Below are 27247 nucleotides of genomic sequence, written 5' to 3'. Positions count from 1 at the left end.
GGTACAAGTAATCACACATTTCTATATTGCGTAAGCGTCTGCAAAATTAGTTTTATTGTCTTTATGCTTTCTGTATACATTTGGTAACAAATAGATGTTTATGTTTAAATTTATTACAATGAAATACACAAAGCACAGTGACTACATTCACACAGTTGTTTACATTTCACAAACTGCAAAACTCTTAATCCAATACGCTATTCTTCCCATTTCTATGCTAATGTAAAAAAAAAAGCCTCACTGAAAACTGTAGTCTTTTTTTTTCTTTTTCCCAGGAAAAAAGCTCATGTTTTTTTGCAATAATTTATACTTCATGTAAGTCCTAACAAGATATAAATGAGATGGATATGATAAGCTTCAAATATTCTCCCTAAAGCTACTATGCCTTCATTTGATTTCCTATTTGGATGTCTGTATACCATTTTCAATGTCTTCCACTTTAACATCTTTCAATGGTTTTCTGAATAGTTTTATTAGACCATATTTATTCTAGAACACATTCCCAGTTCCTTTATTTTCTAAGCTAACAATTCAGTTCTCACATGAGAAGGTGAAAAATTCTCCATGATCTATCTTTATCTGATTCTGAATTCTACTCAAATTACAGTCATCTGAATAGCTCTTTTTAGAAATTTCAAAATCAGTTAATAAAGTATGATTCCATTTTAAAATTAGATAGCAACTCAAAAAGAACATCAGAAACAAGAAAACAGCTAATAAGTTGATAGCCAAATGGTTACTGAAGATACTGAAAAGGTGCAAAGAAAGAGAAATGAGCCAAAAGTACATCAACTGTGAAAATTATAAATAAAGAGCAAAACGTCTACAGTAACTCAGAAATGTAGTCTGTTCATTAATTAGCCTCACCTCTTGTTCACAATATATCCCAGAGAAGGCACAGTAGAAGACATGAAAATTGGTAAACTTGGCTATTTCTAAATATGATTTAGTGGGAAAGATTGAAATTACATACTAAGACTAAATTTTTGAAAGATTTAACTCATCTCAAACCCTTTTTATAATTAGGAGGGCTGAATGTTCACCCTCAAGAGTTGGTAGTATTCCTTATCTTCTTTTAGGAACCCTTAATTCCCTTCCCTATTTCTGAGTGGATGAAAATCCCATTTTGAAGACACTCAGTTTTATTTTCTCACTGCTTTATTCCCTGAGTAGAAAAAGAAATGAGAATGTGCCATTCTCGTTCCCAGCCTTCTTCTGTGCCCCTTCACTAGTCATTGCAGATAACTAAACTGAATACAATACTCCAATTCTAGCACTATGCAAGTGCACATGCACACATGCAAATAAATGGAAATACATAACCATATTTTATTAAGTTTGAAGGAACATCAAAACTGCTAATACTGAATTCAATCCCATTAAATTGAAAGCAATCACTGCTCCCAATTTAATAAGAATGGATTAAATTAGATTTCTGAGTCAATGTAATTTGTAGCATCCATGTTTGGAAAACTGATAGTATGAAGATTTTATCCAAGACATGTCATGACTATGCAGACTTGACTTGACAGTCACCTAAATAAGACCCTCCTGAAAAATTCAAAGCATTCTCTTTCTCTCTCACACACACACAACCTGTAGAGTATACTTTAGTTTTTAATTCTGTTTTAAAGCTAGAAATAATAAAGTTACTTTCACACATCACATTGAAAACCTGCTTTTACTTGTTTGCTAATGCAATCAAAAACACCTCAGTTCCTACTTTGTGCTAGGAATTGTGGTTAATGATGGCAATGGCAACAACAGTAACAATGGTAATGTCAAGCACACATTGAACACTTCACATATATTAACTCACATCATCATCACAAATAACTACTGTCGTCATCTTAATTTAATAAATAAGAAAACTGAAGCCCAAGATCATAAAACATATATATACAAACAGTAGCTGATTTCACAGTCTGGCTTAATATTAATAGCTAACTTAATATTAATAGCCTGTTCTTAGTCATTAAGCAACAGTGTTGAAGGTAAAGATGAATAAGATAGAAGAAAATCACATAAACCATGGGAGAGAAAATGTAAAACAGACAGGTTATTCTAAGATAGGAACTAGCCGAGGTATCAATACTCTCCCTGTCTCTAAACCAGGGGAGTAAAGCTAAATGGCAGAAGAGCAAGTGAGTTGCATCTTATAAAGGGGTAAGGATCTAAAATGACCACAGCAGGTGAAAATCACATATAATCACAATTGTCACAAAACAGCCCTCAAATCACCAATATGATATACATGAATTTTTGTATTTAACAATTTAAAAAATTCTTATAAACTTTTAAATTTGATAATCACCAAACTACAATGAAGAAAAGACCAAAAGGGGAAGTTTCTGCAAAACCTGGATATTCAAATATTCAAATGGACTTGCACAGGATCATGCTGCCTCTGAAATGGTCAATTTGCCTAATTCCTTTATAAACATTACTAAAAAATTCAGAAAAGTCAATCAGAAAAATAAGGTGTTAGCTAATTTAATAACTGCTAATAGTTTTATTAGAAGACTGTGTAAAATAAAATTAACTCTTCATATAAAATAGTACAGCTGTAGTGATCATGCAATACAATACTGCCATCTGTAGTCCAAGAGCTAAAAATACATCATCTTTAAACCAAGCCCACTAAAATTTTAAACCAAAGGCAAAAAAAAAAAAGCAAACACTACTGTACTATGCTCCTTTGTCAATACCTCAGATTTCTTCCCTAAAGTCAAAGACAATGCAAAAAAAATTGACTTCTAGATGAAGCTTTCATCTGCCCATTTTCTTTATTAAAACAAAGTTAAAACAAATACAAGGTATTTCTAAATGGATAGTTAAAAAAAAGATACATAAAATCTCAAAGGTTACTATGACCCTTATATTTTTTTATGTAACATTTATGTAATCTAAATATCTTTAAAAAATAAAAAAAAGTATATAAAAAGGTTAATATGAACCATTAAGCAATTAAGCAAATATCTAATTTCAAAAAAATCTATGGATATATGTTGACTTGACTCTATAAAATTCTAATGTATTAAAAGAAAACATTTTATATACAAATTCCTTATTTGTAACTATCTGCTTTCCTCACAGGGAATATAAGCTTTTTAAGGACAAAGATGTTTTTTTTAAAGATTATTTATTTATTTCTCTCCCTTCCCCCCAAACCCCAGTTGTCTGTTTTCTGTGTCTATTTGCTGCATCTTGTTTCTTTGTCCACTTCTGTTGTTGTCAGCAGCACGGGAATCTGTGTCTCTTTTTGTTGTGTCATCTTGCTGTGTTAGCTCTCTGTGTCGGTGGCGCCATTCTTGGGTAGGCTGCACTTTCTTTCACGCTGGGTGGCTCTCCTTACCGGGTGCACTCCTTGCTTGTGGGGTTCCCCTACACGGGGGACACCCCTGCATGGTAGGGCACTCCTTGAACGCATCAGCACGGCGCATGGGCCAGCTCCACACGGGTCAGGGAGGCCCGGGGTTTGAACCACAGACCTCCCATGTGGTAGATGGATGCCCTAACCACTGGACCAAGTCCGTTTCCCAAGAACAAAGATCTTAGTCTCATTTGTTCCACTGTCCAACTGCCAGCACTTACCACAATGCCTGACATGTAGTAGATGCTCAATAAGCATTAATACTGGCTGAGTAAACAAATGAACAAATGAACTAAAAAAACGAAAACATCTTAGTATACCAGAATGTCAGCAATTTTGAAAGGATGAGGCATCTTAACACAATTTAGCAGCCCACAGCAATTTGTGAACTGAGGTATCATTACTTACATGATACCTCATGTAACAAAAAGATTAAGTGATCAAGTTTAAATGGTGAAGTCAAAAGATAAACAAATGAAAAATGATGTTTAAATTCACAAAAAAAGATGAACTTTTCCCAAATTTTTACGAGTGTTATTGAGAAAAAGAGTTGAAAATGTTATCAAAATAATTTAACCATATGAGTTATTAAAAATGCTAAAACCATTACTGAGTATTCTCTTCGGACAGAATACCAAGCTAGGAAAAATTAAGCTCTTTTTTCAGGACTTGGAAGCAAAATATTTTGAATTCTCAAGAGAGAACTTGGATTATCTATCCCTTTAAAAGGTAAAGATTCTAACAATCCATGCAAATTCACTCTCAAACAAAAAGGAAAATATTGCTTGGGATTAAATTTAAAATGTTGACTAATCTGTAGAGAGAAGACAATATTCAGTACAAATTCAAAACTAGTGCCAATCAGTAGTCTGCTGCCTCAAACACATGAGTTGTGTATCTCATATCATAACAAAATTAAGTCCCAGGCCAAGAAAATGAAAAATAGCAGAAATTAAATATCCCCATGCTTTACTTAAGGAAAAAAAACAAACAAAACCTTTTTACTAGAATGTGCAGATCAAAAAAATCAGCATGCATCCTATTTTAGATCACAGTAATGAGGAGTGCTAAATGTACTAAAACATCTTTTTGAAACGTTACATATCATGGAAGTACCACAAAATTTAAACAAAATTTTCAACATATAGAACTTAAATTTTAGGAACTTGGAGAATCCTATTCAATTTTTATAATATAAAGCATAATATAATTCCTTATGTAATGAATAGCCATTTTCCCCTAGCTCTCAGTTACCTGAGGCTCATTTAAAATAAAGACAACCTTCTTTACAAAACCTTATAGGTAGGTGGCGGACTTGGCCCAGTGGTTAGGGCGTCCGTCTACCACATGGAAGGTCCACGGTTCAAACCCCGGGCCTCCTTGACCCGTGTGCAGTTGGCCCACGCGCAGTGCTGATGCGCGCAAGGAGTGCCCTGCCACACAGGTATGTAACGAGATGACAAAAAAAAAAAAAAACAACACAGATTCCAGTGCCACTAACAATAGAAATGGACAAAGAAGACACAGCAAATAGACTCAGAGAACAGACAACCAGGTGGGGGTGGGGGTGGGGGTGGGGGTGGGGGTGGGGGTGGGGGTGGGGGTGGGGGTGGGGGTGGGGGTGGGGGTGGGGGTGGGGGTGGGGGTGGGGGTGGGGGTGGGGGTGGGGATAAATAAATAATTTTTTTTAAAAAAAAACTTATAGGTAAAATGGGTAAATTTATGATATGTAAATTATTCTTCAATAAAGTTGTTTAAAAACTGGTCACAATATGCAAAATAAGCCATACCATACCTTTATCACAATGCTTTCCTAAAGAAATGTATATATTTGACTCCATTTTCAGGTAATATACCAAGTTCTACACTTTTACATGGTATATTTATCCCTGAGGCCACCAAAGTAACAGTGATAGTTTTACAGAGAGTAATGCATAATATATTGCAATTATTTATACATAGCAATCATTCTTAAATTGAAACATTTTTAAAACACTATTATTATAAATGGTTTTTCAATTACATACGTCCACATCTTTTCAAACAATGTAGTCATTCATGAATACACACACACATACACAAACATAAAAACATGTCCTAATTTATTCTCTTACACTGACACTCACTGCAGTCTTTGCTTTTATTTAGGAAATCAAGTCTGTTTTCTGCAATCTCCACTTTAAAAATCCAATTTTCGTCCCCCTCTTGCTGTTCATCTTCCACAATTTCAACCACTGATTTCTTACTGTCAGTGTTTCCAATCTTACTTTCCTTAACAGGCACCAGAGGGAAGAGCAGATCTTCTTTACTCAATTCCTTCTGAAGCCACCTAAGGAATTTCCCTACCTCTGGCTAGCATTCCAGAATTCCAAGGGTAGGGTCCCCAATTTTCATTCATCTATAACAAAAGGTCTGGTGAAAGAGGCAATGTAGCACCGGCATTTACTGCTTCCACACCACTTCTTTACTACACCCCCTCCCCCGCCTCCAGCAATGAGGCCTAGAGGTCTCACTTTACATTAGATATCTCTAAATGACTTTCTCTCCCAAAATCCTAACATTGCAAATTGCTTGTTTTTGTTTTCTGAGTACAGAAGATGCAGGGAAGTTAAACCTCTTTAAGACTTCCATCTTCCTCTCTGAAAGCTGAGTCCCCTGGAGACCTGACAGAAAGAATACAGCTCAGTAATCCAATAACAATTGTCATCCCTGCCACAACTGCTACTTTGCTTTTATTTTGTTCGGAGTCACACTCTAAATAAATGTCCACTTCTACTACCCGTTTGCTGTCAGGTCCTCACACAAAGCCAGCTCTGAATAAAATCCTCGACTTTCTGCGTGAATTAATGGTAGCAACAAAAAAATTACTAGAAAAAACCCTGCTAAGACTTAGAAGAATATTCTTAGTAGTTCACATAAATATCCTAATACAAGAATATTTCCACAACAAGCAAGAGGAAAAATGAGAGTGAATTACTGGCAAGTTAAGGAAGTACTTTTAAATAAGTATCTTAAGACCAGTTTTCCAGCACATGGATATAAAAAGTAAAGGCTTATGAAATTAAACCAAATGCCCTCATGAGGACGACATTTTACAGACCAACAAAGATACAGTTCCTATTTTAGAGTATGAAGGGCTTTTTCTCTTTATATAACCCTTTATATGTTTACATTCTACGCCTTAGGATAATGCCAGGATTCAACTATACCTATAAGCTGATGGTAGCTACTTGCATTACACTCTACAAATGATCAGAGTGGAATTTATCTCCACTGTAATTCCAGATGGATTTCAGCAGCACCTTTTGCTAAAGAATAGAGTTTCTGAAAGCTGACTCTGGATAATATTAAGAAAAATCTCTCTATTCAGCACATAATTAAACAGCCATTGTAAATACTTATTACTAATGCACATAATTTTAAGTCAGAAACCTGAATGTCAGAACATTTTTAAATAATTTTTTAAAAGCCTGGGTTAGCAGAATATTTGTTCTGACTTTCCCTTCAGTTACAAGCTATATAAAATTAGCAATAGATATGAAAGTGTTTTACCAACTGAAAATGTAAATAATTGTGATGATAAAGAAGGAAAAAAGTTTGCTTTCTACATATACCTATTTAATCTAGCTAAGAGTCCTGTGCCATTATAGCTGATAATTCTGTCATTCAATTTTGTTGGAGGTTATCAAGAAGATTTCATATTTATGTTCCACTGAGTGATGGCTTTATAGTTATGATTAAGGAGGAAGGAATGGACCAGGTAGGTCTCAGCACTGTTATCTATAACTAAATAGCTTATTCCTTGTTCCCAACTCAGCACTGAAATTAATAAACTGAGCATGTTCCTGTGATACATATGCTCAACTCCAAAAATACAGAAAGGCTTCTAATAAGGGTCACATAGAGAAGTCCTTAAAAGAGAAAAAAGTTCAAAACATAGCACTGTATAAAGTACTCTAATACAAGCCATTAATATTATTAAATATCCACAGTTAACTGCTTTTAAAACATCAACTGTGAAAGAGACTGCACCGCACAATGCGAAGGGCAGGGGCTGTAGTGACAGACAGTATCAACACTAACACATTATTAGCTGTGTGAAGTGGTGTGGGTCTTACAACCCCCTCCTCCCAGACTCAATCTCCTCATCTTAAAGTATGTGGTAACCCCATGCCACAGCTATTTCACTCAGCCCTTGCAAGAACTTACATGAAATGCCTAATACATAGTACAACCTCAACTGATAGCAGCTCCCTTTCCTAAAAATGTGTGCAAAAATCCTGATTTCACTTAGAATTAGCCTGTGCCAAAATACTATGTCACCTATGACAAGGATAAAATACCATATATTTTTCATTTGACTGTATTTTGGAGACTCTGAAATCTAATGCTTTTTTAGTTTCCCATAAGAACTAGTCTACTCCCCATCTTAATATTTCTTTTATTATATAGGTAAGCTCAAGATAATAATGTGAAATGTTATGGTCACCAGATCTTAATGAGAACTAAGATAAGAAAGTAGGCAAAGTTTCTTTGGTTTTTTTAAAGAAACTTTATGTATACTCATACTTTATGTGCAGCAAGTATGCTTTCCCTTAATCCAAGTTCAAACACAAATGTGTGGCTTTAATATCCTTCAAATTCTACTAACCACTAGTAGGTCTTTGAATGTATTCCTAATGCAAAAATTTCCATATATCAACTAATACCAGTTCTAACTAATACCACCTGATATTCACTGATACCAGTTTATTAAAAAAATCAAAGCTACTTCAAATTACACAGTTTGGTCCAAGAAATATGTTAGCCATTCAAATTGTAATACTATCTTCTACACCAAACAAACTAGTATTTCTACAAGAAGATATTAATTTCCTAACTCAAACATAAAATGCTATATTCTGACTTGACATTATGACAAAGCATTTCTAAAATATAAATTGTGAAGGCTCTTTTAATAAAGCACAACCTACTTCCCCTGTACTATGATAAATGAAATATAAAATACATTAAGAACCTAACCATTTATTAAAATAATTTCTAAGACTTTACAGTATGAAGGTTTTTTTCCTTTGCTGAAAAACAATACAGCCTCATCTGCTGGATTCTACACCTGGTTCATTTCCATATCCTCACAGCTCCTAGCACTACACCCTGTAGTAAAGCCATGTTGAAAGAATGTGTTCTGAATGAATACACTATATACAAAGCAACAACCAAGAACCGTAACAGCTCAGCAATAAAATGACTTCACTGTAACTGTTAGCATCCAAACGGAATCTACTCATCTGACTTATGTAAGCTTTTCCAAAAATATTTCATATATACAGAATGCCTTAATCTCACGTGTTTATGAACCACAGCCTCAGCTGACAGCCTAGTGAAATAAAGCTCTTTTTCCACTCACCAAAAGCACATATTATATTCATTCAGAGGAGAGGTAAATTACAAACTAAACATATCTCCTTTTAAGATATCTCCATCTAATGAGGGCTGCCCCTACAGAACTCGCCCCAGGAAGCCATACTTTAATCCTGCCACTGGGCTAGGAAGTGGCGATGAATTCCTTCATGAAACTGTGTAAGAGTTGTGACATTCTGAAGAGATCCAAAAAGTATGAGAATCACTGCTATAAGCTTATTACTAAACTTTTCTGGAACAGTTTTATAATCAGTTAAGATAAACAAACATGCTTTATTTTTTACTAAAACAGCATTGTACAATACAATCCCACATACCTTATTTACCAATTAGGCCTCAAATGACCTGTGACCACTTTTAACACTGAATGTACTCCCAAAACAGGAGGATTCCCCAACAATGAAGACACTGGAAATAATTTACCAATATCTCCAAAGAAATTAAAAATAAAGAATCCAAAACAATAACCAAAGGCAGTATTATTGGGGAAAAAATCTTAAAGTCTCCAAAAATAGTTTACTTGAGAAAGAAAATGTTCATGGACCGAATATGTTCAACTCATAGTTCTTTAAAAAGCCATGGTCCCTACAGGGACAGTTTTATTGCTTTCCAATGGTACTAATTTTGAGTTCATTGTTTTAAATTTTAGGGATTGACATCATATCTTCTAAACAGGTTTCATTCTTTGTAAAGGGAAGCTAGTAGGCTTTTATAATAGTTAATTTTAAAGTTATGAACCACCCTTGTCCTCAAAGTAAAAAGGTTTGAAAAGAAGAAACAAACCTGAGTTAACTACTCTGACAATGTTTTACTAAGGAATAATTATATTTCTGGATTCACATAAAAAAGCGGCAATTTCAAATACTATACCTACATACTCCCTCTTTCTTCTTCAAACAATAAAAATATCTACAATTGGTAATTGAGACCTAATTTTAATTTTGGCTTAATTTTTCCGCATGATTTCAATCATCTCTATATGCATTATATATGACCTACATTTTACACATATTTTGTATCAATTGTACATTTAAGGGAAAACAAAAATATTTTAGTCCTCTATTTGATTAATAAAATATCATTTTAAGCAATAAGAAATTTTGTAAGCCCCCACTATTCCATAAAAATGAAAGAAACTACTGACATAGATAATCCAGAAATCATTCACATTATATATCTAAGCTAAATGTAACATCTAGGGAAGTAGATGTGGCTCAAGCGATGGAGGCCCCACCTACCACATAGGAGATCCTGCTCCAGTTCCCAGTGCCTCCTGGAGAAGGCACGTAAGACAGAAACTGGCATGACAGGCAGGCGCAGCAAAGTGACACAAAAGATGACCCAACAAGGAGCCACAAAAAGGAAAAACAGGTAAGTGGATATGGCTTAAGTAATAAGGCCTCTGCCTACCATATGGGAGGACCCAAGTTTGACCCTGGGGCGGGCCTCCTGGTGAAAAAGAAGAAGAGAAAGCATGCCTGAACAGTGAGCCAGTACTCGGCAGCATCGCAAGCCAAGAGCCCGCACAGCAAGCCAATTGCCCACATGGGAGCCGAGTGCCCACGCCAAGTACCCACGTGGTGAGATGAGTCCCCACGTGGCAAGCCTAGTGCCCATGCAAGCGAGTCACGCAGCAAGATGGCGATGCAACAGGAGAGAGACAAAGGGGAGAGTTAAGGTAAAGCACAGCAGAACGAGGAACTGAGGTGGTGCAACTGACAGGGAACTTCACTCCACATCAGAGGTCCCTGGGATCAAATCCTGGTGAATCCTAGGGGAGAAAGGTGAGAAGACAAAAAGAGAAATAGATACAGAAGATCACACAGTGAATGGACACAGCAAAAACAGCAGGATGGGGGAGGGGGAGGGGGAGAGAAGGAGGGCAGGGGGGAAGGAGAACTGGGGAAGGGGAGGGGAGGAGGAAAAAAAAAGACAATGAGAGACACAACAAAGCAGGGAGCAGAGGAGGCTCAAGCGATTGAGCACCTCTCTCCCACATGGGAGGTCCCGGGTTCAGTTCCCAGTGCCTCCTAAAGAGAAAACAAGCAGACACAGAAAGCACTAACAAATGGACACAGAGAGCAGACAGCAAGCACAAACAACGAGGTGGGGGAGATAAATAAATAAAATAAATCTTTGGGGAAAAAAGATCTGTACAGATTTTCTTCTTAAATGCTTTACTGAAGCTAATATTTTTTATATTTCCTGGGCCTCCAGCACTTTGACGAGTGAGGAGATGCTGCATGCAAGCCAGACTAGAATTAAAACTATTTCTAAAGAGGGGACAATCAACAGTATGTAAAATTAATACATATATAAATAAGTATATAAAAGAAATACACTGTACTGATATGAAAAATAAATTCCATATTTCAATGGTTACTTCTTTAATTCCCCTTTTTACTACTGCCAAATAAGAAACCAATGTTAAGTGTACATAACAAAGCTTAATGTTCATGTGTAAACACATGAGGACTGTTATTTTATATGGAAAACTGTTATAAGCCAAACACAAACTGTTAATGGAACAGAATTTAAATTTAAATGTGTTCGATATTTAATATCACCTGGGAAAAGTCAAGCTAGGTTTTTTTTTAATTTTTTAGGAAATAATCTTAAAGGCTATTTTCCTGATATTCAAACTGTACCATTGGACTGTGCTAAAGCAAGTCCAGGCTAAATTATATTAAAATTACTAATTAATATAGAGAAGTAATTCTGAAAGTATATTTTGAGTGTTTTTAACCTAAAGGACTAAACTAATAAAACACTTTGCTGTCTAAGAATAAGTCATCCCAAAAGTACAGAGTTAATGACATGACATCTTAATCACTAAAGGAAGCAATGCTTTGGAAGGAATAAGTTTCCAATTCTATCTAGTCTTCATGAACTATCTTGTAGCCAGGATTTGCCAATTACACATGCAAAAGCAGCCATGAAATATAGAACAGTGGTTAGGAACACTGTCTTGGAGTAAAAGAGACTACACTGCCTGTGTGACTGAAGGTAAGAAACAACCTCTCCTTTTCTCATCCATTAAGTAAGGAACCAATAATTCTTCCTACCTCAAAGACTAAATAAGATAACATATGTAAAGCACTCGATCAGTGCCCGTCAGGAAGCATGTACGTTACAGTATTATTTCACATAAACAGATGATAGAGAAATATAGGTGTGTGGATGTGTCAGTACACAAACATATTTCCTAGCTCGGCCGCTGAGAGGGCGTAGAAACATTGACATCTCACAGTTGCAATGTACACATCTAGTACCCAGTTCTGTTTTTAAATACCATTCTCCTAATGAGAAATGGGGACTCCTTGGCAAAGTGGTAGCTTCCACGACTGTGGCAGGGAAAATATAAGATAAGCCTAGAACATTTTATGATGTCAGAAAATAAGGAATGTGATCAAAATAAGTTGGGAAAATATATTACGTGAAATATGAATATGGGTAGAATTGCACATATAAAACCATTTTTCTCTGAAGCTGAATGAATATAAGTTAATACAACACAGTGTTACTATCAGACAAAAAAAACCAGTAACAACAAAATAACATTATACTAAGTGAAAGAGATCAGGCACAGAGTACTATATATTATATGATTTCATTTATATAAAATGTAAATATAAATCAATTTATAAAGATGACATGAGATTAGTGGTTATGTAGAATTAAGGAACGAATGTGTGGGTGTGGAGTCTTTCTTTTTGGAGTAATGAAATGGTTCTAAAATTTCTGAAATGATGAATGTACAAAACTGTGAATATACTTAAAGCCACTGATTATACACTCTGGATAGAAGAGCCAGAAACAGATCCTATGCACAGTGGAGGAAGCACAGAGAGATTGAGAGGTGAGGAATTTTCTTGTCTGTTTTTTGTTTATTATTGAAATAATGAAAAAGTTCTAATAGTGATTAAAATGATGACAGTCCAACCCAAGTGATTATACCAAATAACACTGACTGCACTTTGGATGAACAGTATGCTTTATTAATATGAATCAGTAAAACTGATTTGTTAAAAAAATAAAAACAGGATGGGGACATGTTGAAAGGACAAAAGCACCAACGTGAATGAGCTACTAATGGCCAAAGATGGAAAGAAAAACTTGACCAAGAAAACAGTGATAGTACTGGACTGAAACCCAAAAATTAAATTAATATTCATAAGTCCAAACTGACATAATTAAAATGGGAAATGACAGCACTTCCTTACAGAAGAATTCCAATTAATAAATGCAGAAAAAAAGAAAACAGAAAATCACCATTAAGCAAACATCACAGTAATAACTACTACAGAGAAGACCCACCAACAAATACTAAAATTAGTAGGCAAAAGGTTGGAGAGAAACAGGATATTTACTAGTTACAATGAGAAAGGCAAGTAAGTTTTTTTGGAGAATCTGGCAGATAAAGGTCAGTGCATCAGTAATAACACATATTAACTTCATGGAGGTCCCTGATAATGTGTATTAAGAAGGACAGATTATCACTTCTGTGATATTGCCAAAAATGCATAACCATAACCTCCATCTAATCGTGAGAAAACATCAGATAAATCCAAATTGAGAAACATTCTAAAATGTTACTAATCACATATTGGAAGAAACTAAGAAGACAGGACAACTAAATGCAACGTGGGATCCTAGGTGGAATCCTGTACCAAAAAATAACATTAGTGGAAAAATTGACTTAATTCAAAAAAGGTCTCCAGTTACAGCTATAGTTTAGCACCAAGGTCAATAGGTAAAACACTATTATGTAGGATATTAATATTAGGGAAAGCTGGGTGAAGGGTATATGGAAACTACTTTTTTACTACTTTTTAGTAAGTCTAAACTTACTTCAAAATAGAAAGTATTTTTTAAGACAATGTGGTATTTAAAGTTACCTAGGGAATGTATGATACCTATCCTTTTATTTTGCCTAAAAAAATCACTGACTCTTGCTAAATTACCATCTAACAGCTGAAGCTAGAATATATATCCCCAACAAACTTAACTCTGAAAAATTTCATCAATACAATACAAATATCTTTACCTGTAATTTTATATCCATAAGCAGCTAACTGTCCAGCCATGTATTCTCCATCAGAATTGTTATGAGAGCAACCCCATGTTCGTATCCAAATTTTCTGTATGCCTGGAATAGTGCTGTTAAATAATTTTTTAAAAAAGTTCTTAATAAATGACTTCAAAAATAAAAACCACTAGATGATTTCTGGAATATTAGGCAAAAACCCACACTCACTGCAATCCATTCACAAGCTATTCACTAAATGTACCAACTTTATCTACAATGTTGTTATAGCAGAAGTCCAAAATCAATATAAAATAACCACAGAATATTCTAAAAAGTTAAGACTCCCTACATTTAAAAAAATCTTTTTCTCCAAATTGCATTTTAATTCAGTACTACTAAAGTACTAACACTAAAATTCAGCACCTAGAAAAGTACCTACAAGTAACAGTAGCAGAGAAAATGGTTCTAGTAGGAACAGCAAAGAAAAATTCAATACATTTGGTCAGATATTGCTAGTTGCAGTCTTTACCTATTTTATTACTTACAGATATAAACAACTGAATCAAAATGAAAAACTAAGGCTTCACACTACTAAAAGTACTCCATATATACACACGGAATTCTAGAAATATAATTATTTTATGAAGAGAAAAAAGGGTCTTTTAACTTTTATTGCCCTAGTAAGGTAGTAAATAGTTACTACCTTAGTGACATGTACAGAACAAATTTGATAAACTTGTCATTAAAATACAATCAAATTTTACATTCATAGATTTGAAAAATAATGTTCCAAACAAAATAATCAAGTATAGTAAAACTATCAACAATTTACTACACAGACAAATATAGGTTTACTGAAACTTAATAACTGCATAATTCCTTCTGTCCAGGTTGCATCAGAATTTCACTAAGCCAGAAATTTAATATGGCAGTGGAAACAGGGCAATAATTTAGTTTGTACCCAATGCCTTGTCCACAGTAGTTGATATGTAAGTATCTGTAAATTTGCTAATAAAAACTAAATGCCCAAACTACCAGTATCTCAGGAGAACCACAAATTACACTAAAAATTTTAACTTGGAAGTAACACAGAATTACACACCAACTATAGTAATACCAAGATATTTTACTTAGTACCAAATATTGGCCTAGGTCCTACCTTCGAAGAAAATCCAATTTGGTGTCTTTTTCATTTCTAACCAGTTACCTTGCCAAATTTAAAAACACTCAAATAAAGAAACAAATCTATATATATTTCCTATCAAAAATTCAAAGATTTTAAAAAGATATTATGTATTATCATATAGACCATAGTGCCCATATGAACACGAATGTAAGTAGAAGGAAAAAAGCTTACCTATCACTTGGTGGAGTATTTTCCTCTTGCAAATATTTTTGGGTATTTCGCTTTCGCACCTTTGGAACAACATGCTTTCTTGCAAAATGCCGATCCTGCGGCTTTGAATCTTCCTGTGACACGATATCTTCTATGTCATCCAATAATGTATCACAGGATGCAGAAGGCATCTTCTATACCATATAAAAAATTATAAATACAAGCTTGTAAGCCTCTCAGGAAATGTGCTTAACACAGACAGCATTGCCTATGAAATATTCTTGACAGACATGATTAAAACTTCAGATCTAATTTTGAGATTACAGAAAATGGAAGGAATAGAGAAACACAAGGATACAATCAAACCCAGATGATGGAACATTCCTTGGTACAGTTGGCCCCATTTCTTCAAAACATCAACATCATGGGGGAAACACAGAGAAGGACTGAGCATTTTAAGAGACGTAAAAGGCATAACAACTAAATGCAAGTCATTTCCTTGTTTGGATCTTACTTTGTCCAACCAGCTTTAAGATATTTGGGAATGAGCAAAATTAGAATATGAACTGGATTTTAGATACTATCAGGGAATTACTACACATTATTAGACAAAAAGTTCTGATACTACCCTTATGTTGGGAAAAAATCTTGAAGTATTTAGAAATGAAATGTCATTATGTCTATTATTTTCTTTGAACACAAAAAATAAATTATGATACATGGGAAAGTGTGCACAATTCTTAAATCTAGGAAATAGGTATGCCGACGTTCATTATTCTATTCTACTTTCCTGAATGTTCAACATTTTCATAGTTTAAAAAAAATGTAAGGCTTCCAGGAAGTTGGAGTAGAGGTACTTTTTCCTATCCCTCCTGCCAAGTACAACTAAAAGTTCTGGTAATTATATATAAAACAAACTTAAGATGACTCTAAAAGGTGGCAAGAAGGGAGCAGAATAGCTAGGGATCTCAGGAATAATACAGTAGTGAGTTTCCAGTTTTCTTTTTCCCTTGAATACCACAGATTAGGAACTTTTTTTTAAAGATTTATTTATTTATTTCTCTCCCCTTCCCGCCCCCCCCCCCCCCCCCCGCCCGCAGTTGTCTGTTCTCTGTGTCTATTTGCTGCATGTTCTTCTTTTGTCCGTTTCTGTTGTTGTCAGCGGCATGGGAATCTGTGTTTCTTTTCATTGCATCATCTTGTTGTGTCAGCTCTCCATACGTACAGCACCATTCCTGGGCAGGCTAAACTTTCTTTCGTGCCGGATGGCTCTCCTTACGGGGCACACTCCTTGCACGTGGGGCTCCCCTACACAGGGACACCCCTGCGTGGCAGGGCACTCCTTGTGCACATCAGCACTGCGCATGGGCCAGCTCCACATGGGTCAAGGAGGCCCGAGGTTTGTACCACGGACCTCCCATGTGGTAGACGGATGTGCTAACCACTGGGCCAAGTCCGCTTCCCCACAGATTAGGAATTGAAGAACCCAGCAACCCAGAAATGGCAATGGACACAGATTCTTTTTTTTAAAAGCCTGATCTGATTAGTCAAAGGACCAGGAAAGAGGCAGCATGGAAAAACAGAACACTTTTGGATAATAACTGCTCTACTGCAGCAAACATTACAGGAGAAAAACCACTGCGATCCTACCATCAGCCAAGCAACCAAGGCCACATAGGGAGCCTAAACTTCCTTCTCTCAAGGCTGCAACATGGTGTCTCACTATCCTACCACCAGGAGGGCATCAGAGAAGGCCAGGCCAGGACTTCTATCCCAGCCAGAGAGGAACAACCCCCTTTCCTCTGCAGTGTCAACAGAGACGAAATGGGGAGCCTGGACTTTCACCCCACCCGGCACTAACCAGGCTCCCTTCCCTCTCCCCAAAGGGTGATGTCAGAGGAGGCCTAGGGGAAAGTCAGGACTTTTACCACCACCCAGCACAATGGGGCTATCCCCAGACGGTGTCAGTGGAGACCACACCAGGAGCTGGAAGTCCTAACCCCACCCAGGAGCACCCTTTGTCTCTGAATGTTACTAAAGATATCTGAAGGAGTATGAATGACGGAATGACACAATAAAAACTACACTTTTAGAAAATCACACAAATGGGTATGGAGGCATTGAAGAGAAAAAGAAAGGAAGGAGAAAGACAAGAGGGGTATACTGCAGTAGACATAAAATACCATTAGAGTGTTAGGGAAATAGGGAGCATTGCTCAGCTTCTTATTTTAAAGAACTAAAGTCCATAGAAGCTAAAAGATTTATACAGTGGAAGACCTCAAATTAAAAACTAGGCTTCCTATCAATGTCATGCTTTTTACAAGATACCTCTGACTTACCAGCAAAACATAATGCAAAAGTTTAATGTGATACAAAGTAAATCCATCTCAGTTTTTAAAAAGGGCAAAGAAAACCAGGCAATTTATATAAGAAATATAAATAACCAGTTAAGTATAGGAAAGAATGCTCAACTATGCTAATAGCAAGCATTTAAACCAGGGGTCCTTAATCCTTTTTGTTCCAAGGACCCCTTCCCTTTGCCAGTCAGGTGAAAACCACAGCCCCCTTACTAAGACTACATTATACTGTGTATTATTTAATAAATATACCTGCACCAACATGTCCCCATAAGAATAATGTTTCTTTGACTTTTCAATTCAAGTTCACAGACCTCCTGGTTAAGAACCTCTGGTTAAACAATGAGTTATTTTACATCTACCCCACTGAAAAATAAGACAAAAACCCAAAGTCAGGTGAAAGCACAGTAAAACTTCTATACCCTTGCTAGAAGGCAATCTGGCAATATATTTCAAACTTTAAAATCTGTTATTCCCAATGCACTAGTAATTCAAAAGGAGAAAAATATAATGCAGAACTTTCCTAAATCTGGCTGTGTATCAAAAGCACCTAAACAATCTCACTCATCACTACTAGAGCTAAAGTTTTTACTTCCAGAAGACAGGTAGTGGGAATGGGTAACCTTCAGAAGTTGTTAAACAGGTGAATAATAAGGAAGAAAAAGTCTGAGAATAAACAAAGAGCAAGATAATAGTTAAATGGAGCAAGAGAATCAAATGAAGTTTTTTCTCAAAGGTAGAGAAGATCCTATCAGATAAAAGGAATAAAAACAGAGCCAGGGAGGGGAGATAATGAAAATGATGAAAAGAAAGACAGGATGCAATATCCTTCTGACAAAGGAAAGATGTTAAGGGAGCTTTTATAATATCAGATCTCATTCTGAACTAGACCTCCAAGAGCAGAACTGAGGCATGTGTACTTAAAACCTGACAAGTAATTCCACTAAACCCGCCTGATTAAGAGCCACTGTTCTCCTGCAGCAGTGGTTCCCAATCTTGGGTGCTCGTTATACTCATCTGTGGAGCTTTGGAAAATTACTAACACCTGAGTACCTGGCCATCCGACTCACTCACTGGGAATGGAACAGAATAGAGCCTGGGCTTTTTTCTTTCTTTATTTTTTTTTTCAAACTTTCCAGTAACTCTCACGAGTTGTGAACCAATTTCCCACACCAATGGTTCTCAAAGTGTGGTTCCCAGACAAGCAACAACTGCATCACCAGAGAACGTGCTCGAATGAAAATTCTTGGCCCCACTCCAGGCCTACAGAATCAAAAAGTCTAGGCAAAGCCCAGCAATCTTTAACAAGTCACTCAGGTAACTGTTTTATTATTTATTATTTTTATTTCTGTGGTAATATTTATATAACAAACTTTCCCATTTTAACCACTTTCAGGCATACAATTCAATGGCCAATAAACACTCATACAAATGTCCAATAAGCACATGAAAAGATGCCCAACATCATTAGCTATCAGGGAAATTACACTTCATACTTACTAGGATGACAGTAAACAAAAAGACAAGTGTTGGTGAGGATGTGGAGAAACTGTTGGTGAGAACATAATATGTTGCCACTGCTGTGGAAAACAGTTTGGCAGTACCTCAAAAAATTAATCATATGTAATTATACCAAATAGCATTGATTATACACTTCAGATGAATTGTATGCTTTATTAATATGTATCAATAAAATTGATTTGTTTAAAACCATAGTCACCATTTGATCCACAATTTCACTCCAAGGGACATAACAAAAAGAACTAAAAACATATGTCCTCACAAGACATATTAGGGTAACACCTAATACCTAATGTTCACAGCAGTTATTATTCCTAACAGCGAAAAAGTAGAAACAACCCAAATGTCCAACAACTGGTGAAAGGATAAACTAAGTGTTGTACCTCAAGGCAATGTAATATTATTTGGCAATAAAAAGGCATGAACTACTGATACATACATCAACATAGATGAATCTCAAAAGCTTTATACAAAATGAAAGAAGCCAGGCACAAAAGAGTAAATAAATACCATGATTCCAATTATATAAAAGTCTAGAAAATGAGCAACTCCAGTGAAAGAAAAGCAGATAAATATTTCCCAGGAACCAGGGAAGGGAACTGAGTACAACGGTGAACTTTTTGTGATGGAAAAGTTCTATACAATTATTGCACTGGTATAAGTTTCTCAAAACTCATCATATTGTACACTAAAATTTTCTAAATTTTACTGTATCAAAATTATACCTCAATTAAACAAATTTTACAAGAAAGAGATTGAGCAAAATCAGATATACCTTTAGTCAAAAGATTGAAGTGTTAAGAGATGAACTAAAATAACAGTATTAGAATTTATCCTTATCCAAAGAGCAACAGTAAGCCATAGTAGGGATAATGTGGTCAAACTGTGTTTTGAAACAATCTCACATGCTGCAGGGTGAAAAACAGTGGAGGAACACCAGAATAGATGAGAGCTGACCAGAAAGGATCTTGCTACTCAAAAGTCTGTTATCTGGCAGCATCACCTGAGAACTTAAGAAAGGCAGACTCTCAGGTCCCAACTTAAACGTAATGGATCAGAATCCACACTTTAACAGGATCCCAAAGTGATCCATATACCCATTAAAAAGCACTTTCAGGGGGAGTGGATGTGGCTCAAGCAACTGAGTGCCCACCTCCCACAAGGGAGGTCTGAGGTTCGGTTCCCGGTGTCTCTGGAAAAAAACAAAAACAAACAACAAGCAAAACGAGCAAGGAAAAAAACCAACTCAAGGAAGTGGGCTCAGTGATTGAGTGCTGGCTTCCCACATACAAGGTCCTGGGTTCATTCCCAGGTACCTTTAAAAATAAAAAAATCACTTTCAGATACTACTGTATCTGATAGCTTGGACTAAGGTGGTAGTGGTGGACAGAAGCATATAATTTAATAAGATATTTAGGTGACAGTGACTAATATTCAATTTGAATACAGGGAGTGAGACGGAAATGCCAAGAATATCTTCTAGGTCTCTGACTTGGGTATCTAGACAGATTATGCTAGCATTCTCTGAAAGAGAACACGAGAAGACCAACTCTTGAGGAGAAGCTCAGTTCAGGAGATACTGAGTTTGGAATGCCTTTGAGATACTCAAGATTCCAGGCAAGTAATCTTAAAAGAGTTCAAAGGTGGTACAAGATGGTACCTCAAAGTGTGGGGATGGATTAGATCACCTACTGAGAAAGAGAAAAAGAAGAGAGTAAAACAGGAGAGGGTACAGAACTAAGCCTTGAGGAATTCTGCTTTTAACTGCTAGATAAGGAGAACCAGCCTGTAAGGGAGACCAAAAAGCAGCCACCAGAGAAGGAGACAATCAGTGTGTCCTTTATTAAAGGTAAAGGAAGAAAGAATGTCAAGTAGGTGGAAATGTTCAGTGCTGCTGAATGTAGATGAAAGATTAATTAAAATGAATGAAAATGTCTCTTGGTTTTAGTGATAAGGAGACCACGGTGTTTCCATGAAATAATAGGAAATTACTAAGAAAATAGACTACCTTCCTGCACATTCTAATATGCGGCATACCACTCAAACATAAAATGTCTTAAATTAGTACCTTGATTTTCTGCACTTAGACTGACTGAAGTCCTCTTGAAAGATGTCTGGAAAATAAAAAACTGATTAGATAACGCAAGTACCAAACAAGTTCACAAAACCAGAGCAAGGACACTTAAAAACTACTTACAGGGAATTGGAATCCATAAAAAGACTGCTATATACAGCAGGATTAATGATATTCCATATTACTTCCAAATTCTTACTGAGGATATACTTAAGAGCCATAATTATAAACGCTACCCAACACTACAACATGTCTACACAGTGCAAGTAATAGCAGAACCACAAAACAGGAAAAGACAATGAAGAAGGTACCCAGATTACCTTCTACCTAAAAAATACGTGTCGCTCCTACTCCCGAGATCCAGAAAGAGATTTTAGGAATAAACGAGAATGGAAAGTGAAAAGCAAAACACCTGCTGCTCTGGCCAACTTTAATTTAAATTCTTATTAAGATGCAGCTCTGTGAACGCTAGTTAACTACAAAGGTCTTGTCTCGTCCCACAAATTCACTAACATAGAAAAAGGGGAGCAAATGAAGTTAGCTGACCCGAAATATTTAAAAACAAGATCCCTAAATACTCCTTGCAAACCAGCTGCATCTGACGCCAACAACTCTGAGCACATTCCTGGAAGTGCTACCTGACTGACCCCCAAGTTCCCCACATCAACAAACAAGTCTGCTTTTAACTGCGAAACAAACTGGCAAACGGCCCAAGAAAGACTGAAACTAGGGAAACAAGACTCCACCATAAAAGAAGCGCTGGCTCATTCTGCCCCATACTGACCCATCCACCACCCTTACCCAACAGCGGAGAAATAATGAACTAGTTCAAAGGAAAAGAATCAACATGCCAGTCTCAGGAAACCGCACACACTTCAGATGGAACTCGCCATGACACTTACGTCCCGCCGTTTATTTACGCATGCTCTACGACGGTGGCTCAGAGAGGTCAAATTACGTCATGGCTGAAAGCACAGGTTCTTGTTTGACTCGCTCTTTTTTCTTTTTCCTTTTCCTTAATTTAAGCTTCCAGTTCTTTGAACGTGCTCGTAGAATTCCCCAAGAACCCGGGCTCGTAGAATTCCTTAATAGCTAACTTATATTGAGTTATCGCTGTGTGTCAGGCACTGTATTAAGTACTTTACATAAAAACTCCTGATTTATTTATTATACGTATTTTACAAAAGAGGAAACTGGGAATTTAAATATTTGCCCGAAGTAACTCGTAGAAGTGGCTCACTCCTGGGCTGAATTCAATTCCAAAGAACCTGCTTTTTTCGCTGCATTTTACTTGCTTCCTCAGTCTTTTGTGACAGGAGGTCATATTAGAGAATACAGGGTTAGAAACGACTAGAGAAAGAACGGTTAATGGATTAAGTTTAATATAAATCGCTTAACGCCAAGCAAGTTTTATTGGAATGCTTAGATAGCTTATCAGAAACGTGAGGTGGGGGGGGGAGAGAACTTTATGGAGTTCACCTGTTTCTTACCTGTTTGCTTTACATATGTTACATTTTATTATTCTTCACCCAAGATACTGTATTTGACCTTCTTTTAACCTTTAAAAAGTGGACCAGGAACAATGGGCCAAGAACAGGAAGTAAACCATAGGCTTTATGCCTGACCCTATGTTTTACCTTGATTTGAAGCAGTTATCTTATTTTGCAAATACCTTTCCTCATGCAAATTCCTCTAATTAAAATGAATTTCTCCCACCCTTTTCTCTGTTCATCCATAGGCTCTGGATGATCTAAACCATGACCTGCCTTCACTGCAGTCTACCTAACTGATTTAGAATTGTATTTTTATGTTGCTGTTTCCCCATCTCTTTCTCTTTTGGATAATCTTTTTTGACTATAATTCCACTGCCTAGCACATAGCCTAGCATCTGATAGCCTCTCAATAAACATAGGTTGAATGAATGAATGACTCCACCCCTTTTCCCCAAGATCTCCTTCAGTTCAGTTAAAGAAATCATACTGAGGGTGCATTAAATGACAGTAGGCACTGTGCTGGGCTCTAAGGTAGAAAGAAAAAAGACGGCTATTTCAGGCTTCTTCAAGGAAATAGTTTCAATAGAAAATAGCAACCACTGTGAAAGATAATCCACAGGGCCCTGTGGAGCACAAAGGGAAGGCTCCTCCTGCTGCCTGATGAGGTGAAGGAAGAGAAATGGATGAAGGTATTCCAGGCTAGAGCAAATGCATGGAGGCCTGGACCTATAAATTACCCTACATTATAAAAGCAAAAGAAGTGAAGCAGGGTGATGGGAGAAGAGGCTGGAGAGGGCAAGTCCAGGGACCAGATTAAGGTGTACTGTGTATGCAAAATTAAGGACATTAGACCTAATCATGCCTAATGTATTGGGCAGCATGAGTGTCTGAGCAGATAATTCTCTCAGGAGGATGAGTTTGAGGACAACACTTCAGACATGAAGAAATAGTGAAAGCCTAAATTGAGTTCTTGGCTTTGAGAAATGGGGAGGAGGACAGATTCAAAGAGATACTGAGGAAGTAAAATGAGCAAGATTTAGGGATTGATAGGTGAGAAAGAAGAGGATACAAGGATGTCTGCAAGTTCTGGATTAAGTGAGTAGCAAAAATACTTGGTGAAATCTGCCCAAAACTCTTTAGGCAAGTTTGAGCTAAATCATTAGAAAAGCCAGTGACCTACCCTCTAGTAATTTATCTTACAGAAACATTTACACTTAGAAGAAATGACATGTGTACCATGTCATTATATTAAATACTGTTTGCAATAGCAAAAAACTGGAAACCCTCTAAGACTCCTCAACAGGGGATTGATTAAATATATTTATGATATCTGAAGACTTGTTTTAAAAAAAGAACACAGTTGCTCTTAATGTATTATCCAAACAATATTTGTAAGTGGAAAAAACAAGCTGCAAAACTGTATAAGGTGTATATGCAGAGTAATTGGTGTAATTAGAGAGAGAGTAGAATGTAGAAGTAACTGGTAATGGGATTGTCTCTGGGAAAAGGAACTGGATGTCTCAAGGGAGATTTCCCGGTACACTGTTTTCTACCTTTTATTTTTGTTCCATGTAAAAGTATTGTTTACTCAAAACTAAATGAGTATAATCTATAAATAAAATTAAAATGACATTTGATAATATATCCTTTACTGGTTTATCTGTTGCATTGAACTCTTATACTGGTATTTAAAGTTGACTCTTTATGCTTTCTCAGATTGCAAGCTTCTTAAGAATAGACACCCCATCTTGTAATTTTTTTCAGCCCATAATATACCATTAAATGCTCTATATAAAAAAGAAAAAGAGAAAAATTAATGCTATATAAATATTGGGTGGTTGAAAAAACAATTGGTATATTAAAAGACACACTAATAATGCAACTGAACCTATAAAATAATAGTGAAATAGTGAAATTTTATAAATATGTGCCAGTAACAGGTTAAGTACTCTACATGAATTATCAAATGTATTTCTCATAATAACACTGCAAATAACCCTCTAAATTGGAAGTACTATTATCTTTTTTTACAGAGAAGAAAACTGAAGCTTAAGCAATCTGACTTCAGTTGTGTTAGCAACAACTCTATATATAAATTCTTCAGAGGGACAAAACTCCATACTTTCATTTATAGTAATGCAAAATTTCAAAGGAGAAAAACATTGAAGAGGAAAAAGAAAAGAGTGATAAGTGAAATGTGGAGTAAAATCTGTAAGACTTCAGAAGGATTGATTCAGTTTTTCACGTTGGTCTTCAAGGTGAAAAGTTAAAGAGAAAATGTGGCCAATTAATGAAGGTCGAGGATTCTTAGTATCACAGCCCTAACTAAGAAATGAGGAATAAAACTTGAAAACTACTAAAATATAGGAACACATATTTTAGATTTAATTTATAATCTGGGCAATTAGCCAGTATATTTATGAATTTTTACCAGTCAATATGCTTTTTTTAAACAAGAGACAAACCATGTGTTGAATTCACCTTGAAAAAGGATAAAAAATATATATGAAAAAATTTTAGTAGAATATGAGATAAGAAAAGCGTAGATAATAAGTTAACTTTTATAGTTCATCAGGTCAACATTCATTAGACAAATATGTTTTTATTTATATTAGCCTTTCCATCACATGTGATAGATATCCAGCTCTGATCTGATAAGCAAAAAGGGGAGCACATATAAATCAATGCTAGACCCAGGAATTTTTATTGGATCCAATAAGTGATAAACTAGGGGTCATAATAAACTGGAAATCTAAAGCAGATTATGGGGGAGATTTTTCAGCTGTTGGTTTTCATAAAGGATTGAAGATAAGGAAATTAGTTAGAATATTATCATAGTAGTCTAAATATGAACCAAGATGGTGACAGAGGTTGGAGAAAAAAGAAAGAATTCAAGAAATACATCAAAGGAAAATTTGCCCGTAATGGGTGAATGCATCAATGTATAAGGTAAAGGGGAAGAAGACTATTGTCTTAAATAAACTGATAAAAGATCATATTACAAGATTACGTGAAATAATCTCTTGTTGTCTTCTAATGGTGAATTTTCTCTTTGTAATCTAACCACTAGGGGTCAGAGTGCTATACCTCTAATACCAGCTATTCTAGTCTATCAATTTAGAACAAATGGGTTTGGCTCAACTCCATAATTAATTTTACTTTTTCATCCTAGGGGATTGGGTGGGGCTCATTCCAACCCTCAGCTCAAGAGCTGTGCCTGTGACCCAAGCCAGAGAATGAGCACTGGCTAGGTGAATTCTGGGCTCAGGCTCCACTAGGAAAATCTGGAGTGGAAGCTTCATGTGACCATGTGTAGATGCCTACCTGAGACAAAAGCTCTTTCAGAGAAAACTATTAATATTTCAGAGAAAGGTAAGAGTTGAGAAGTGTAGGGTGAGATAAGTAGATGAATAAGTACTGAAGACACCAGAAGGACCTCTACAGGCAGCGTGCCTGGTGCTGCCTCCAAACTTTTCAGTTCTGAAAACAAGTAAATTCCAAAAACCTCCAACCCCCCCCCCTTTTTTTTTACTTAAGCTAATTTCTATGACTTACAACCAAAAGAGTCCTGGCGAAACTCCTGATTGTTATACATTCTCTTGATTTAAAAATAAATAAATATAAGATGTGAAATGATATCTCATAGTGAAACTTTTGAAAATAAATAAAATAATTTACATCTGTTTACTAATCTTGGTTGCTTTTAGGTATATGTGAAAAAGAAATATGTTTTCTGTGTCCTTCAATATATGACTTGATAAAAAATAAACTTAGTCATATAACAACAAAGTTATTGAGTACATACAGTATACCAAGGATTGTTCCAAATGCTCAAAAAATAAAATAGATCATTCAGACTATTCTAGCAAGTAGACACAAGCAATACACAATAAATATGATAAAAGTTAAAATGCTATCGGGAGTTCAAGGCAATAAAGATGGCTTAAAAAACATAGTAGGTTGAGGAGAGTGAAGAGTGAAGGTTTGGAAGTCAGTGTGGTTCAAGCGGTTGAGTTGCCTACTTCCCAAATGGGAGGTCTTGGGTGCTTACTAAAAACAAACAAACAAAAAAAAACAAACAGCAAACAAACAAAAAACTCAACTCACAACAAAATAATAAAAAAAAAAAAAAAAGAAAGACAAAAACAAATCCAACGCACGGGAGCCGATGTGACTCAGTGTTTAAGCACTGGCTTCCCACATACGAGGTCTGGGATAAAGAATAAAAGGCTTGCAATTTTAAAGATGGTGGTCAGAGTGTGCCCACTGAGGTAAAAGCTCATTTTACTTAAATGAACACATTTAAGTAAAAGCTTGAAAAAGATAAGACACTTAGCCAAGGAATGTGGAGAGGGAAGAGCAGCTCAGGAAATAGGACCAACCAGTGGAAAAGTTCTAAGGTAAGAACATGCCTGGCTTGTTGAAGGAATAGCAAGCAGGAAGGTTGGAATAGTTGGGATGGAATGAGTGGTAAGAAAGTTGTAAGAGAGGATGGCAGAATCGTGAACAAAAGCAGATCAAACAGGATTCCTAGGCCATAGGCAGAACTTTGGCTTTTACCGTAAAAGAAATGGGAATCATTAGAAAGTAATGAGAAGAGGAGTGGATCCAGGAGGTCAGTGAAGACTAGTACAATAATCCAG

At 36.0% G+C, this 27247-nt stretch overlaps 1 protein-coding gene across 8 annotated transcripts in view; it reads right to left on the bottom strand.

The window, feature by feature from the left end:
• Positions 1-22042, bottom strand: part of CDKAL1 (CDKAL1 threonylcarbamoyladenosine tRNA methylthiotransferase) — a 696475-nt gene extending 674433 nt beyond the window's left edge. For 2 of the 8 annotated variants that reach the window (XM_058285304.1, XM_058285306.2), the window contains exons 1-4: positions 21963-22031; positions 21106-21151; positions 15181-15353; positions 13842-13954 (exon numbers count right to left, since the gene is read on the bottom strand). In XM_058285304.1, coding sequence (XP_058141287.1) covers positions 13842-13954; positions 15181-15350 — 283 coding nt within the window. In that variant the 5' untranslated portion in view covers positions 15351-15353; positions 21106-21151; positions 21963-22031. Of the gene's footprint in view, positions 1-13841; positions 13955-15180; positions 15354-21105; positions 21152-21234; positions 21262-21912 lie in introns of all 8 variants that reach the window. The other 6 variants (XM_058285305.1, XM_071210995.1, XM_058285302.1 and 3 more) reach the window with 5 other exon arrangements.
• Positions 22043-27247: the final 5205 nt, after the last annotated feature.

Source organism: Dasypus novemcinctus, chromosome 22, assembly GCF_030445035.2.
Source record: "Dasypus novemcinctus isolate mDasNov1 chromosome 22, mDasNov1.1.hap2, whole genome shotgun sequence".
NCBI classification, from domain to species: Eukaryota; Metazoa; Chordata; class Mammalia; order Cingulata; family Dasypodidae; genus Dasypus; species Dasypus novemcinctus.
Note: the sequence above shows the minus strand (reverse complement) of the source record. Positions and strands in the feature narration are given on the sequence as shown.